A 17,091-nucleotide genomic window follows, 5' to 3' on the forward strand; every position below is an offset into this window, starting at 1 on the left:
TTGAATTCATAACTTGCAAAGCAGATGAAAAGAATGGTAATAAAAGATAATATATTGGGGCCTGGCACAGTAGCCTAGCATGCACCGGATCCCATGTGGGCACTGATTCTATTCCTGGTGGCCCAGCTTCCCATACAGCTCCCTGCTTGTGGCCTGGGAAAGTAGGCGAAGACAGCCCAAAGCCTTGGGATCCTGCACCCACGTAAGAGACCTGGAAGAAGCTCCTGGCTCCTGGCTTCGGATCAGTTCAGCTCCCACCACTGCAGCCATTTGGGGAGTAAGTCAATGGACGGAAGATCTTTCATCTCCTTCTCTCTTCTTCTCTGTATATCAAAGTTTCCAATAAAAATAAATCTAAAAAAGAAAAAAAAGGGAGATAATATGTCAAGAACATTAAATAGACATGATTGAAAATTATGGTTAAAGGAGAGGAAAAAGAAACTCTAACAAGGCAGAAAGTAATTTCAAATATGATTGTCATCATGGTAAATATGAATGCTTAAAATGTTCCTGGCTCCTGACTTCAAGTTGGCTCAGCTCTGGCCATGGCAGCCACTTAGGGAGTGGTTCAGCAGATGGAAGATCTTTCTCTCTGTAAATCTGACTTTCCAATAAAGATAAATAAATCTTTAAAATAAATAAATAAATAAAAATGAATAATAACACAGACCTTTAGATAGGATTTAACATGTACACAAAACAACTGTATGTGGTTTACAAAACACAGACCTAAAATGACACCAAGTGTAATCATCTTACTAGATGGCAAAAGCAAAACATTTTACATGGCTTAATTTTTGCTTCTAGTAGATACTAAATTTGGTATGACTGAAAGGAAAACTTCATTTGAAATAAGAAGCTGAAACAAAACTGCAATACATCATCCTCAATGATGATACGCTTCACAAAGAGTCACCACTTAATTCACAAGTAGTTCAAAACATTCATGGAAAATTGAATTAAAAGATAAAGTTATTTGAAGGCAAAAATAAAAACTTTAAATGTATGTATACCAGGGGTATTAAAAAGAATTCCAAAATGCATGTTATAAAAAAGAATAAATTTCAGAAATTTTTGCACCAAAAAATAAGGTCATCTTTTCCATGAATCGTTTGAAGTCGTTATGTTTCTACAAATTTTTGCATACAAGTCAGAGAAAAACAAAAAGTTGTGTGGTGACCATTAGAGTGCCAAAGAGGGCAGCTGTGGGGATACACCTCATAACATTTCATCCGACATCAGGTCACATACACACCAGAGGTCCCATCAGTAGGTGTTGCCTAGGACTGACAGTTCCTTAGTTCGTGTAAGTACACTTTATGGTGTTATCACACTGTGATATTTCTCAGTACATCCCTGCATCTTTAAGCAGCACATGACTGTAATCGCACTGTAATAGCTGCTCCTACCGAGATTTCTCTTTGCTTGTTGCATGTCTTTTTATTTCGGTAACTTAGAAAATGCATTGCTTTGAAAAATGTGTTCCTAATTTCATCTTCGAGTGTGTAAATTTGCTCTTGAAAAACTTTTGGCCATGTGCCCATGGCTCATGGCGGGCTGGGCCCGGACATGCCTGGGTGCGGCCTGCTTCCTTCTGGGGTGAGTACGCCGAGGGGGGAGGCCTCCGTGACTGGGCATGTCCGGGACCCACCCAACACCCTCATTGGGTGGTGGGTGAACGGGATTGGGGAGGGGCGCAACCTCGGGCCTGCAGGATTTAACTTCCGGCTGCCAGAGGCGAGCCGAGGGCTGCGGGAGAGGACGTCTAGCTCGGATCCCGAACCCAGTCCGCCATGTGCCCATGGCTCATGGCGGGCTGGGCCCGGACATGCCTGGGTGCGGCCTGCTTCCTTCTGGGGTGAGTACGCCGAGGGGGGAGGCCTCCGTGACTGGGCATGTCCGGGACCCACCCAACACCCTCATTGGGTGGTGGGTGAACGGGATTGGGGAGGGGCGCAACCTCGGGCCTGCAGGATTTAACTTCCGGCTGCCAGAGGCGAGCCGAGGGCTGCGGGAGAGGACGTCTAGCTCGGATCCCGAACCCAGTCCGCCATGTGCCCATGGCTCATGGCGGGCTGGGCCCGGACATGCCTGGGTGCGGCCTGCTTCCTTCTGGGGTGAGTACGCCGAGGGGGGAGGCCTCCGTGACTGGGCATGTCCGGGACCCACCCAACACCCTCATTGGGTGGTGGGTGAACGGGATTGGGGAGGGGCGCAACCTCGGGCCTGCAGGATTTAACTTCCGGCTGCCAGAGGCGAGCCGAGGGCTGCGGGAGAGGACGTCTAGCTCGGATCCCGAACCCAGTCCGCCATGTGCCCATGGCTCATGGCGGGCTGGGCCCGGACATGCCTGGGTGCGGCCTGCTTCCTTCTGGGGTGAGTACGCCGAGGGGGGAGGCCTCCGTGACTGGGCATGTCCGGGACCCACCCAACACCCTCATTGGGTGGTGGGTGAACGGGATTGGGGAGGGGCGCAACCTCGGGCCTGCAGGATTTAACTTCCGGCTGCCAGAGGCGAGCCGAGGGCTGCGGGAGAGGACGTCTAGCTCGGATCCCGAACCCAGTCCGCCATGTGCCCATGGCTCATGGCGGGCTGGGCCCGGACATGCCTGGGTGCGGCCTGCTTCCTTCTGGGGTGAGTACGCCGAGGGGGGAGGCCTCCGTGACTGGGCATGTCCGGGACCCACCCAACACCCTCATTGGGTGGTGGGTGAACGGGATTGGGGAGGGGCGCAACCTCGGGCCTGCAGGATTTAACTTCCGGCTGCCAGAGGCGAGCCGAGGGCTGCGGGAGAGGACGTCTAGCTCGGATCCCGAACCCAGTCCGCCATGTGCCCATGGCTCATGGCGGGCTGGGCCCGGACATGCCTGGGTGCGGCCTGCTTCCTTCTGGGGTGAGTACGCCGAGGGGGGAGGCCTCCGTGACTGGGCATGTCCGGGACCCACCCAACACCCTCATTGGGTGGTGGGTGAACGGGATTGGGGAGGGGCGCAACCTCGGGCCTGCAGGATTTAACTTCCGGCTGCCAGAGGCGAGCCGAGGGCTGCGGGAGAGGACGTCTAGCTCGGATCCCGAACCCAGTCCGCCATGTGCCCATGGCTCATGGCGGGCTGGGCCCGGACATGCCTGGGTGCGGCCTGCTTCCTTCTGGGGTGAGTACGCCGAGGGGGGAGGCCTCCGTGACTGGGCATGTCCGGGACCCACCCAACACCCTCATTGGGTGGTGGGTGAACGGGATTGGGGAGGGGCGCAACCTCGGGCCTGCAGGATTTAACTTCCGGCTGCCAGAGGCGAGCCGAGGGCTGCGGGAGAGGACGTCTAGCTCGGATCCCGAACCCAGTCCGCCATGTGCCCATGGCTCATGGCGGGCTGGGCCCGGACATGCCTGGGTGCGGCCTGCTTCCTTCTGGGGTGAGTACGCCGAGGGGGGAGGCCTCCGTGACTGGGCATGTCCGGGACCCACCCAACACCCTCATTGGGTGGTGGGTGAACGGGATTGGGGAGGGGCGCAACCTCGGGCCTGCAGGATTTAACTTCCGGCTGCCAGAGGCGAGCCGAGGGCTGCGGGAGAGGACGTCTAGCTCGGATCCCGAACCCAGTCCGCCATGTGCCCATGGCTCATGGCGGGCTGGGCCCGGACATGCCTGGGTGCGGCCTGCTTCCTTCTGGGGTGAGTACGCCGAGGGGGGAGGCCTCCGTGACTGGGCATGTCCGGGACCCACCCAACACCCTCATTGGGTGGTGGGTGAACGGGATTGGGGAGGGGCGCAACCTCGGGCCTGCAGGATTTAACTTCCGGCTGCCAGAGGCGAGCCGAGGGCTGCGGGAGAGGACGTCTAGCTCGGATCCCGAACCCAGTCCGCCATGTGCCCATGGCTCATGGCGGGCTGGGCCCGGACATGCCTGGGTGCGGCCTGCTTCCTTCTGGGGTGAGTACGCCGAGGGGGGAGGCCTCCGTGACTGGGCATGTCCGGGACCCACCCAACACCCTCATTGGGTGGTGGGTGAACGGGATTGGGGAGGGGCGCAACCTCGGGCCTGCAGGATTTAACTTCCGGCTGCCAGAGGCGAGCCGAGGGCTGCGGGAGAGGACGTCTAGCTCGGATCCCGAACCCAGTCCGCCATGTGCCCATGGCTCATGGCGGGCTGGGCCCGGACATGCCTGGGTGCGGCCTGCTTCCTTCTGGGGTGAGTACGCCGAGGGGGGAGGCCTCCGTGACTGGGCATGTCCGGGACCCACCCAACACCCTCATTGGGTGGTGGGTGAACGGGATTGGGGAGGGGCGCAACCTCGGGCCTGCAGGATTTAACTTCCGGCTGCCAGAGGCGAGCCGAGGGCTGCGGGAGAGGACGTCTAGCTCGGATCCCGAACCCAGTCCGCCATGTGCCCATGGCTCATGGCGGGCTGGGCCAGGGCGGCCAGTGCGCCATTTGGCGCCAGGCTGAGCCTACTGGCCGCCCGGCCGGGGAGCTCTGGGGTATTGGACATCTGAATCGCTGCTGAGATAGCTCTAGAGTGACCCCACTGTTTCTGGGATCTGAGTCAATCCTAAAGATTCCCAATGCCAGTAACTCTTCCTTTGAAGAACTTCCAATCCCTTAATAATGCTGAGCTTTGAACACCTATCAAGTAAAAGATAAGCTCCGGCTTGTGTAGCAGGCTGGCACCTAATGGTCCTCGGAGGAACCACGTGCAGGTGCGTGATTTACAGCTAGGAACGGTCCCAATCTGGGAAGCCACAGCTGGGATGAGGTTCCCACCAAGGGGTGTATGTGCTGGAAAGGGGGCTGCGTTCTATCTAGGAAACAGTTGCAGTCACCCGAGGCACTAGTGTGGGCTGGGATTGGATGCACCAGGCCGGTTCAGATCCCAGCACCATCTGGTGTTATGGAGAAACAGGGTAGATGTGGGACTGACTAGGCTGGGTCTCAATCCCCTTCTGAGCCATGTGTGAGCTGTATGTGGGTATGGACGAGCCATGGCTGGGCTGAAACATCCAACAACAAGAGTCAGAATGGGGTGAAAGCCAGCCAGGAAAAGCCACTGTTCCTGCTAGGACAGGACGTGAACTGAGTAGGGTTGGCTCAAGAACCCCCTGGCAAGCGCAAAATCTGGCATTGGGAGGGGTTCTGATGGAGGAGCCTGGGCAACTCCTCTGGCAGGACACAGTCCCTGCAGGTAAGCGCGAGAAGCATGATTGGAAACAGCCCAGAATAGGCCATGGAAAGTTTCCCACTGGCATGCATTCGGCATGGGTCAGGAGCAGGCCAGGCTGAATCAGTTCATGTCATCCTCTGGCAAATCCGATCACCAGAACAGAGTGTGGAATGGGCCGGGTTTGGTTGCGACAAAACCAGTACACATTCTGGAACGCCAGGGCGTGGTTGCCTGTACTGGATATGAATGCAACACCCATCCAGCACACGTGAGATCCAGGAAGGGAGGGGCAGAGCTGGCGGGGGGGTTAAGGGGCTGGTCCCCTCGCTGGACAACCACTCCCACTGGAGAGTGTTGGCTGGGATAGAGACAGACACGACTAAGCAAGGCTACAACACCTGTGCGCTGCATGTGGACAAGATCAGGGCCACAGCATCAGCTGGCAGAAGCTGGCACTGGGGACTAATACTGTCGAGTCAAATCACAGGACCACCTAAAGAGTGCATAAACCGGGACAGAGAGACCTGGGAGGGAAAAAGTGGGTTCCCCCTTCTTGGGTCACTATTCCCGTGGGAGGGCATGAAAACTAGGACGGGGGCTGGGATGGCTAGACAGAGGCACTCAACAACATCTGTGAGGGCTGGATGGTTGAGTCGATTAGATAGAACTAAGCTTTAATACCCATTGACAAGTACCAGAGCCAAATGGGATGGGGGACAGACTGGTCTTCTGCTACACAAATTGGCAAACCAGGGTAGGGGGCAGGCTTGGTGGGGGTTATTGTGGGTCGCCCCGACTAGGCTGCAGCTCCCACTGGTTGATGTAAGGGCCGAACCAGACTGGACTGCAACACCCATTGGTTCCAGTGCAACTCGGGACTGAAAACAGAACCAACACAGCAATTGCAACCACCAGCTGATCAGGGTGATGGACTGTGCCGGGCCCTGTGCTTGCTAGAACATACAAGAATCTGGTCTGGGAATACCTCAAAGTATCTTTGGAGATCTCCCCACTTGAACTGCTGGACTCAGAATTCTAATCAAGAAAAGACAGAAGACAGAATAGGACAATCATTCATCTCAGCTGTATGTTGGCAGCGAAATATGGGACAAATGGAGACTTCATGATGGACCATATCAATCAGTGGACCACCTCATCGAGCGAAACTGGCAGTGACTCATAACTGGAGAACTATTAACTCCACTTGAGCACATATCTCAGAGCATGCCCCACATATGGGACTTGGGGTGGGCGGGAAACCGGGTGGGGCTTCTCCCTCAATATCCCCTTTTACCTCAGATACATGATGGAAACAATATGGACATAATAGCATTGCCCACCTCCCTATCCCCCCGAACCTTTTTTTTTTTTTTTTTTTTCCTTCTCTTTCTTGATTTTCCTTCAACTATAGTTAACTATGTAAAGATTGTCAACAACAATACAATAAAATGGATTATATATAAAAAAAAAAAAATAATAATAATAAAAAAAAAAAGAAAAAAAAAAAAAAAAAAAAAAAAAAAAAGAAAAACTTTTGGTACTCTCAACAGCCCAGCCTGTGTTTCATCAGAGAAATAACTATGTCCTGATCCACAATCTGCCAGAAGTCACTTTGGCTGCACATGAAAAACCAAAATTAATAACCCTCCAGGGAAATATCTTCACCTGTGACTGATGAGAGAGGGTTAACAGAGACCACAAGTTCCTTCCCAACCCCATCCTTAACTGGGATGATTGTATAGCCAGTGTTTTGTACCCTTTTCTCCGCAGGAGATAATGGATCCTGACACCTTGTAACAGCACACTTCATACTGTTGTTCATGGACTCTTCCTCTTACATTCCTCTCCAACCTGAGTCCCTTGCTCCTTTCCAAGAAACTGCTTTCCCTTGAATTTTTCCACATAGAGTCTGAATCTGGGAAACATGAATAATACCCAGGCATACTTAAAGATGTTTCAGCTCTTTTTAATGTTTACAGAATTTGAAATTTGTTTTTAAGACAATTTAATAAAAGAAATAAAGGGAAAACAACTGTGGAAAATGTTTGAAATTAATAGATTTAAGCATAAGGCATAGGAAACTTATTGCATTAGTTTTCTATTTCTTTAGCTTAAGCTTTTTCAGGATAAGAAATTGGAGAACGTGCTGACTTCTGATTTGAAGATAACAATGTAAAATAATGATTTTGTGACTTGGGAAATGTCAATAATAAAATGGAGAAAAGTCCAACCCACTGGACACTTGAACCTTTTATTTTGTTTCAAAAAGTCTGCATTTGACTCCCAGATTTAAAGTATTTTTTCAGAGTGTATTTGATATTTGATAGTGGCTGTTGACTTTATTTTTTTTTCCCTTTAGGCACTTTGAACTGCTTTGTTTCTCCCTCTTTTTTTAAAATCATTTCTACTTTCCAAACAAATATTTTACAAAAGAAAACTTATAATATCCATATATCAAATTAAAATTAAAGGAATAAAGAATTAAAATGGAGAAACTATCTGTTGATGAAACAATCTAACAAGAAGACACACATATGAATAAGAATGTATCAAACATGTATCCTACAAGTATATGCAGGCAAAATATCCAAATTCTCAAGAATTTACTGACAAAGCTCTAATTATTCAGGATTATTTTATTCCTTTTATAAAATAATAGATAAATTTTATCAGAAGAATTAACAAATGATATATATTAGGGAATATTACCTAGTTTGATGTGAGTGCATGTTTTTGTGTATAAATGTGTACATAATACTACATTCACCAAATCAACATTATATATTCCTTTTAAGGGCAAATACATGCAACATTCATAATAATTTTTTACAAGCTAAGTCATTAATGAAATCTCAGCAGTGTGTATGACTTAGTGCCTTTTTAGTCTCCCTCACTCCACTGAAGTTTTCTTTTACCTCTGTGCCAAAACTGAAAGCCATAGTTAATCATGATAGTTAAATTCCTTTGTATTCATCTTCGACTCCTCAAATTTTCCACTTAATACGTTACTTAGAAAAGCTATAGATCTAATTAAAAATAATCTCCACTCTTTCTATGTCTTAATGAGTAATCTACAATTAATTCATAATTACATAACTAAGAAGAGTCAATCACATTATATTCCTCATCCCATCTCTCCTACTCAGACAACGATTTCCATCTTTTCTCCATCTAAATATCATACACTACGTTCCCTAGCCTCAGTGTCGGACAATGATTTTGCCTTCTGCTTCACTGAGAAAATTAAAGCAATGAGGACTTTCACAAACTCCCCCTCTTCATCACATCTACCCATTACTAACATTGCTTGCCATATTCTCTGCTCTGCTTTCTGTGCTCCGACTTAAGGTTACCTATGCTTTCCACAAACGTAACCCTTCCCTTCCAGTGACTCTGTGAGGTTGGCACTGATTATGTAACAGGCTCAGAATCACATCATTACGAAGGAGGGCATCCTGTGCTGCACTCAGAGGACTTTCAGATCATGGGCACTGCCAGTCCCTGTGATGTTGTTGGGTTCTGGACCCACTTAAGTTTCCAGCACACCGTGAGATCCTCAGGTGTTTCTTACCCCTTTTTAAGGTTATAAAACACTCCTTGATGGCATTCTGTTCTTTTCTATTCAGTACTTTCCACTATCATATAGGGGCACAGATTCATTTAAAAATCAGGTTGGTTCTTGGATCATGTAGTAGCACTCAGTCATTTCCCATTGGAAGTATCATTAAGAAAGACAGGTCTTCCCAAGGTACGAACTAACTCGAACCTTCTATAAATTTTATTCTTGTCTTGTGGTCTTACAAATGGAGCTTCTGGTGGTGTTCCGTTGCTTGGTTTGATTGATTTGATTAGGTTTGGATACACTTAGTCTCAGCAGTCAGGGTAGGAGCTTAGTGGTAACTGGATCAAACAATTTGGGATTACTAGCATTATAAGAACCCATTCTTACTCTAATCATTCATTTTAACTGTTAATTTCTCATCCACTGAGAAAGAGCTTGGTTTAATTAAAAACAGAACCAAATTTTACAAATTTGATCTTGGAATATGGACTTATTTTAAGGCATATTGTTAGTGATGAATATTGAGAATCCACCCATGGAAAGAGCTTGAGAGCCTATAATTTATTTTTTTTAAATAATGGAATCAAATGTTAGTTTCTTTGTTCAGTACAGAAGTCTGACTTACAGTAAACTGTAAGTTTGTGATGGAAAGGGTTTGGTGAAAGGGTGGGGAGCTGACCCTGCGTCACTAGAATTTCTGCCAGTGTTTTTTCCATTAGAGCACAATGGCTCCAAACAAAGAGGAAATGATACGGGTGAACCACATCACCCTCCACTTAACATTTGCACTAAAAGGAAAGAGCACTTGTGTGCTCTTACACAAGTTTTCTCCCAACTACATTTGACCCTCCACACACTCGTATTTTGAAAGAAGCATGTATTTCCTTTAAAATTTCCTTTAACACTGACCTCACCAAAGTGTAATTCCTATATCACTTTGATTTCAGTATTTCAAGCTTTGAGGCATTTTAAATAAGATTTATTTATTTTTGTTGGAGAGAAGAAGAAACAAAGATCATCTATCTTCTGGTTGCCTCCTCAAGTGGATCCAGTGTCCGGAGCTGAGCCAGTCTGAAGCCAGGAGCTTCTTCTGGGTCTTCCACATGGGTGCAAGCTCCCAGTGCTTTTGGCCGTCCTCAACTGCTTTCCCAGGCCACAAGCAGGGATCTACAAAGTAAGTGGAGCAACTGAGATACTAACTTGTGCCCATATGGGATCCCTGCACATTGCAAGATGAAGACTTTAGCCACTAGGCTACTGTGGCCGACCCAAAGTTTTGGATTTTTAAGCTGAAAACATTCTACTGTGTTCCTCTGCAACAATGTAACTGTTTTCTTTGGATTTGCTTTCTTCATCATTTTCTTAGTGTTTAAAAAAAGGATTTATTAGTTTTTATATGAAAGGAAGATTTACAGAGAAAGAGAGGCAGAAAGAAAGGCCTTCTATCGCCTGGTTCACTCTCCAATTGGCTACAACAGATGGAGCTGAGTCAGTCTACATGCAGGAACTTTTGGGTCTCCCTCATGGGGTGGAAGCCCAAGGACTTGAGTCATCCTCTGCTGCGTGCCCAGGCCATAAGCAGGGATCTGGATGGGAAGCAGAGCATGGATGGAACCCGGCATCCATATGAGATGGCACTTGCAGCAGAGAAGCAGCTTCCTGCACAAGCACACTAGCTTTTTACTGTTGTTGTTAAACTTCGACTATACTTGGATTTAAAAAATTTTTGGAGCCCTTGGCAAACATTTATAAATTATTAAATGACAATATGTAAGGCAGCCATAATGACTATCTACTTCCAACAGACTATCATGTTAGCTTTCTCTTGTATAAGAGAGCATTTGAGAAAATGAAGTTTATGATAATTTAAAATAATTAGACTCATGAACAACTCTGTGACTTAAAGGGTAAAACCACATCACTCACAACATTTGTTGAGCAACTATAGTATTTAAGTGAACTCATAATTACCCACCAATTATTTCAATCATACTCAAAGATTTGAGTTGAATGTGTTATTTCCTGACACAGTTTAAAAGTCTTCTTGTACAAGGGTAACCCTCCATTTTAGTGTTGCTCTGTTCTTTGCTGTTTCTTCTTCAAGACTGTCCCTAAGGTAATCTTTGGCTGCAGTGAGGGTGGTCCTCTGATGGTCCTCTACGCAAATGCCTTGCTTTATCCAATCCCACTACTATGTACATTGAACAGGCCTGAATTTTTATTTTCATGTCTGAACCATGAAAATCCAAATAGCTTTGAAGTGTGACTTCTCTCACAAATTCATTCCACAAATAGACCTTGTTTCCCATTAGAAGTTTAATTTCTGATACAATCTTGTTGTCCCTTTACCTATTACCTTTGTAATAGATATTGAATTTACCACAAGTCATTTTTTTGCCAACCTATTTAACAATTGACTTCGAAAGACTGTGTCCTTTCCTTCTTTTGATATTCACGGCATTTTTCACATAGCCCACAAGAAATATTTCTTACAGGAATATTTGAATAAATCAATCAGTGGAAAATAACAGAATTTTGCTCTTTGAATTCTCAGATTCAGATTTATCCTCCTCCACTCCACAGTTCTCAAATTTTGGTTTACTTGATCTATCTCCTAATGGGCTCAATCACAGTTTAAAATAAGAGGCATAATATGAGCATGTTTGTTTGTTTTAGCAAGATCTGATTTGTACAAGTAAGGATACTGAGACTCAACTGGAAAGTGCCTTGCTGAAAAAGTGAAACTTGAATTCCTAAGCCCTAACCCTGTGCTCCTCCTCAGAACAATGCTTTCCAATAGTGACATTAGGTTAAAAGTGATGTCTCAGCCAGTAGGCCATTCCAAGGAAAGAATAAGTGAGAGGTAAGGTAAAATTCACAAGTCAGTTCATACTACAAGTGAACTCGGGTGCAGTTCAACTTTTTTTGTTTAATTGAAGTGCTAAAGTCTTCTCTCCGTATTTTATTGCAGTCTTAATCCTTGTGGTTTACTAATATTTGCTTTATGTGCTTTGGTGTTTGGATATTCAGTACATGTTGTTATACTTGCTATTTCCTCTTGATATATTGAACCTTTATCATTATGTAATGATCCCCCTGGTCTCTTTTTTACTGATTCAATTTAAAGTCTATTTTATCTTTTAACTGTATGGTTACTTATACTTTCTTTTGGACTCCATTTGCATGAAGTATCTTGTTCCATCCTTTCACTTTGGGTCTACATGTGGACATAAAAGTGAAGTGAGTTTTGTGAGCACTGTATAGTTGAATCTTTTTCTTTATCCACTTAAGTCACTCCATGCTTTGAGGTTGAAGAATTTAATCTATTTACATTTAAGGAAATTATTAATAGATAAGGTCTTACTACTATCATTTTGATGTGTATTTTCTAGTTTTGTGGAAGATTTTTTTCCTGTCTCCTTCTCTTCAACTTTGCTTTGTGAAAAATGATTTTTTCTAAAAGTGTATTTTGATTCCCTGCCTATTGTTGATAGCAATTTTATTATACCTTTTTGCTTTGTCGTTATCATGAGGTTCACCAAAATAGTTGATTATAACAAGCTATTTTGAAATAACAACTTAACATTGATTACAAAGATAGGGAAAGAGAAAAGAAAAAGAAATAAGAATAAAGAAATAAGAACTCCATATTTGTGTTTCATTACTCCCTACATTTTGAATTTTTAATGTTCCATTTTGCCTTTTTGTATGTTGCCTGCTTCTTAACATTTTAATGTAGTCACTATACATTTAGTATAGTATATTTACATAATATTGAATCTAATTTAATATTAATTATAATTAGAGATACGATGGTTTATGCACCATATTTATAAAATTAGAGCAATCTGGATTTGTGTAGCTATATAGCTTATTTTCTACGTTCTGATATTTTTACTCATTAGTAGCTCATTCTTTTATGTTTACGAATGTCTTTCAGCATCTGTTGTAGGACAGGTTTGTGGTGATGTATTCTCTCAGCATTTGTTTAGGAAGTGTTTTTCTCCCTGTTTCTTTTTTTAATTATTATTATTCAACTATATTTATCATCTACCATGATACAGTTTTGTAGGTAGAGTTTCTTCCCTCCCATCCCTTTCTTCCCTCTCCATTTTCCCCTCTACCATTTCCTCCAGATTTTACTATTCACAGTAGTACAGCTCCTTAATAACATTTACAGGTTTAACTCTCTGATATTTAAACCTATCATGGTGTGGTAGGTAGAGGCAAAGGGAGAAAATCTAATATTACACTGTACAGTTGTATTTATGTATTTCAATGGGAGGTCCTACTTTTATTCAGGAGTGGAGACACATATTGCAACATAAATTTGCTTTATGGTGTGTTAGTCTTCGTTATATATCCATCCATGAGAATATATGTATATGCTTGTTCATCTATATATGTGTTTTTTACTTTGCATAGAAGCCCTCTTATATCAGAGACAACATATGACACTTGTCCTTTTTAATTTCACTAAGCATAATGATTTCCAGTTTGTATCATTTTGTTGCAAATGGTAGAATTCTTTTTTATGGCTGAACAGTATTCCATAGAATGGTTGTACCACAATTTCTTTATGCATTCATCTTTTGACAGGTATCTGAGTTGTTTCCCTGTCTTTGCTATTGTGAATCAAACTTCTATAAATATAGGGTTGCATGTCTTTTTCTCATAAGCACATTTTATTTTTTAAAAGATTTATTTATTTTTACTGAAAGGCAGATACACTTAGAGGAGGAGAGACAGAGAGAAAGATTTTCCATCCACTAATTCACTCCCTAAGCAGCCACAATGGCCAGAGCTGCACCAATCAGAAGCCAGGAGCCAGGAGCTTTTTCCAGGTCTCCCATACGGGTGCAGGATCCCAAGGCTTTGGGCCATTCTCAACTGATTTCTCAGGCCACAAGCAGGGAGCTGAATGGGAAGTGGGGCTGCCGGGATTAGAACCGGCTCCCATATGGAATCCCAGTGCATGTAAGGCAAGGACTTTGGCCACTAGGTTACCTCTCCAGACCCAGCACATTTTGTTTTATTTGCATAAGTAGTAGTTTAAACATGTCACAGAGTTCCCACACTTTGGCTTTCTCATCTATAAATTGTGAGAAATACTACCTACCTCACAGCATGGCTTGGGAGGATGGCTTGAGAACCTGGATCAAAGAATTATATAAACCTTAGGTCCCCACTTAGTAAAAACATGAAATAAGACATTCATTTTCTATGACTGAGACAAGTTATATCAATGTCTAGCCCTCTCTCATCAATCTTTGCTTCTCTCCATGTTTAGGATACATTGTTAAAAAGGAAAAAATGAACAAACTTCATTTCTTTTTGTGAAAGAAATTACATTTTTTAAAAAGTAATTTTCTGTGTTATCCATAGACATGGACACCACAAAAATGTTAAAGAATGCAAGAGTTTCTCTATCATCCACGTTCAAGGAAGTCTCAAGACCAGCAATAAAGGTTTGGAATATAATAACTATAAAAAATGTTCTTACTTGTCAAATCTGCAGTGTAATTAAAAGTCTGGTTTCATGTAGGCAGTGTTGGTTATAGTATTCTCAACACATAATTTTAGAAAAAAATAGTAATTAAAAAGATTCATTTTAAAGTATTAGTAATACAATATTTCCAAAGAAAAATTCATAGCATTTAGATTTGTACCACAATACTTCTTGTCACTGCTTCTCCTTGGTTTGACACACAGAGGTTCCTTCTACTGATTTCACAGGCGTGTGATCTTACAAAACAAAATCAGTGGCAGGGAAAACCTCAAATGGATGTTAGTAATAGTTTGCTCTCCTCCCAGCACAAGTCATGGTCTCAGAATAAGTGATGTTATTTAGCTACCATTACTCTGGAATCCTCAATGGTTAATTTCTCCATGTTCCTGGAGAGCTCTTGGCCCTTCTCCTTGAAGTAAGAACAGTAATCTCATCATAGATGAATCATCTGAAGCTGATTACCACCCAGAAGCCCCACGTCTAACACCATTACATTGGAAAGTAGAATTTCAACGTATGAATTTAAGGATTAAAAAAATTCAGTTCCTCTTGGAAGCGGGGAAGTGGGCAGGGAGTTCCTGTTTGCATCTTCCCTGTCTTCTGCCATTCACAATGCTGTGCCCTGATCTCTGTGTCCTGCACTTTGTAACTGCAGTACACATACTCTCTTCGAACATCAGTATACCATAATTTTTAAAAATGATGGATGAGAGTGAAATAGGGACAACACCATCTGGCACTCCTCTACCAAACCCAGCTGCCACAGCTGTTACCACATCTGCCACCCCAGCTCCTTTAGCTGCAACCAGTTCTTTCTCTTTTGCTCACCTATCGCTATGGAGTTCTTGCCACCACAAGTATATTCTATTCCTCAGCCACCCCTTGCTCCTGTCTGACCCTCAACACACCTTCCCCAACTCCTTCTGTTCCTCCACTTGGGACTTCTCTACCATCTCCTGTGTCCTCCTTCGCTGCTACTACTGCTTTCCATAATCTTCCTCTGTCCCACTTTGCATCTTCAGCTTCTGTTCCAAGTGTTCTTTTGTCTTCACGGGTTCCAGGTCCTCCTTTATCACTATTTTCTGTTGGTTCAACTTACACCTTTACAAGGGGGTATGCATGAAGAGCTGCACAGATACCCTTGATGCCATCCTTTCCCACAACCCCAGTAACTGGTATTTTGCCAACTCCCAATGTGCAGCAAGCAAGTTTGAAATATCTGGCAGAAGGAACTGGAACCACATTGGTCATTGCTTTCCCAGAGGAACAAGAAAGTTTCTAGAATCAATCAGGGTCAAGATGGAGCATCTGCTGGTGGAATGTGGCATTTTATTAAGCGTGTAGCTGGAAATCATGTGGTGAAATCTATGCTTGATAAAATGTGATTACCACACTAAACCATGCCATGGCCCCACATATCAAATCTGGAGATGAACGGGATGTTGTGGGGACCTCAAGCAAAGAAGTGAAAGTGCCTGTTGTCTGTGATGCCTTCCAGAAGGCCTTTGTGTTGACTGTGGTTACAACGAAAGCTGGACAGTACAACACTGCCCCACAACCAGTGGGCTATGTAGCTGGACTACAGCGCACACAAGAATGCCTAGATAGCTTGCATCAAACTGGAGTGATCGATGAGAAACAGATTGCTATGTTGGTGAAAAGTTTCATTGCAAAATTGCCGCCTGACGAAGGATTTTACATTGACTGTTTGGTGGTTGAAGTCCTGTGCATGGCATTCCTCTAGAAGCATTTGCCCAGGCCACATCAGTGCCTCTGGAATTTGCACAACAAGCTTAAAGATTGACTTCCCAGGACCATGGTCTGAGCTGGTCAGAACTTTCTGTGACAGTGGGCAAAATCCTGGTGAAGAGTTGATTCAATATCAGCCACATTGATAAGAACATGGCTCTTACCATGCGTGCCTCAGTGGGAAATGATCTCACACACAGCCCAGGAGATGTACAAGCAGCACCTGCACCCTGGGACGGTGCGGGCAAAACCTGTCAGGGAGACAGAAAATTTTCCTCACTGAAACCTTCTAAAATTAAAAACCTCAATTAATCCAACAGATATTATCATTTTTTTTTGTAGCCTACAGTTCTTTTTTCTTGTAAAAGGACATTGTGTTATTGCAATTGATAAAAAGAAACATCTTTTTTATAGTCTTGTCATTTCATATACCATAATTCTCAAAAAAGAGAACATGCAAGTATATTCACAGCACAGTTTAATACAGCAAATTTGTAAAGTGGCAATTCATGTGCAAAACCAGTCTCGTGTACTTGACTATTTTATTGTTTAAGGGAAATGTAGCTCATTAAAGAAAATGTTTATTTTTTAAATTTGTTTGTAGCATGTAGGAAACACTTCATGCTAATTGAACAGAATTGGTGCAGTATAATTGCTCCTGGAGACATACAATGTGAAAGGACTGTAGATCAACAGAGGTATTTTAATGGGAAAATTAGAATGATGAAGGACTTTGAAATCAAGAGGAAATGATTCTAGAGGGTGTAATAACTGTTTAAAATAGATAGGGAGCTCCTATAGTACATCATTGGATTTTCTCTGAGGTTTACAAAAAGTGTAACTATTAGCAGTAAGTGAAAGCTATGGAGAGACAAATTAGAATTCAACGTTATGAAGAAGAAAATTTCCAAGCATCAAAGTGGTCTGAATGCTAAATGTGTGCCTGTGGGCCCCCTGTCACTGACAGTGACATTGGATGTGATTACCAGCAGAACAGGCATTGAAACCTCAAAAATCAAATTTACTCTTCTCTTTATTGTCTGCAATTATAATTTTTTTTAAAGTTACCGAAAATTTGAACCCTGGAACTACCCTTCAGACTCACTGGTTCA

At 44.0% G+C, this 17,091-nt stretch overlaps 1 protein-coding gene and 1 pseudogene across 1 annotated transcript in view; both read left to right on the forward strand.

Annotated features, from left to right (window-relative positions):
- FAM227B (family with sequence similarity 227 member B) overlaps positions 1–17,091 on the forward strand; it is a 151,397-nt gene that overhangs the window by 113,984 nt on the left and 20,322 nt on the right. Inside the window, exon 12 of the mRNA XM_058665880.1 lies at positions 14,107–14,189. Coding sequence (XP_058521863.1) covers positions 14,107–14,189 — 83 coding nt within the window. The remainder of the gene's footprint in view (positions 1–14,106; positions 14,190–17,091) is intronic.
- LOC101535513 (protein PRRC1-like) lies at positions 14,390–16,383 on the forward strand (annotated as a pseudogene).

The sequence above is a fragment of the Ochotona princeps genome, chromosome 6, assembly GCF_030435755.1.
Source record: "Ochotona princeps isolate mOchPri1 chromosome 6, mOchPri1.hap1, whole genome shotgun sequence".
NCBI lineage: Eukaryota > Metazoa > Chordata > Mammalia > Lagomorpha > Ochotonidae > Ochotona > Ochotona princeps.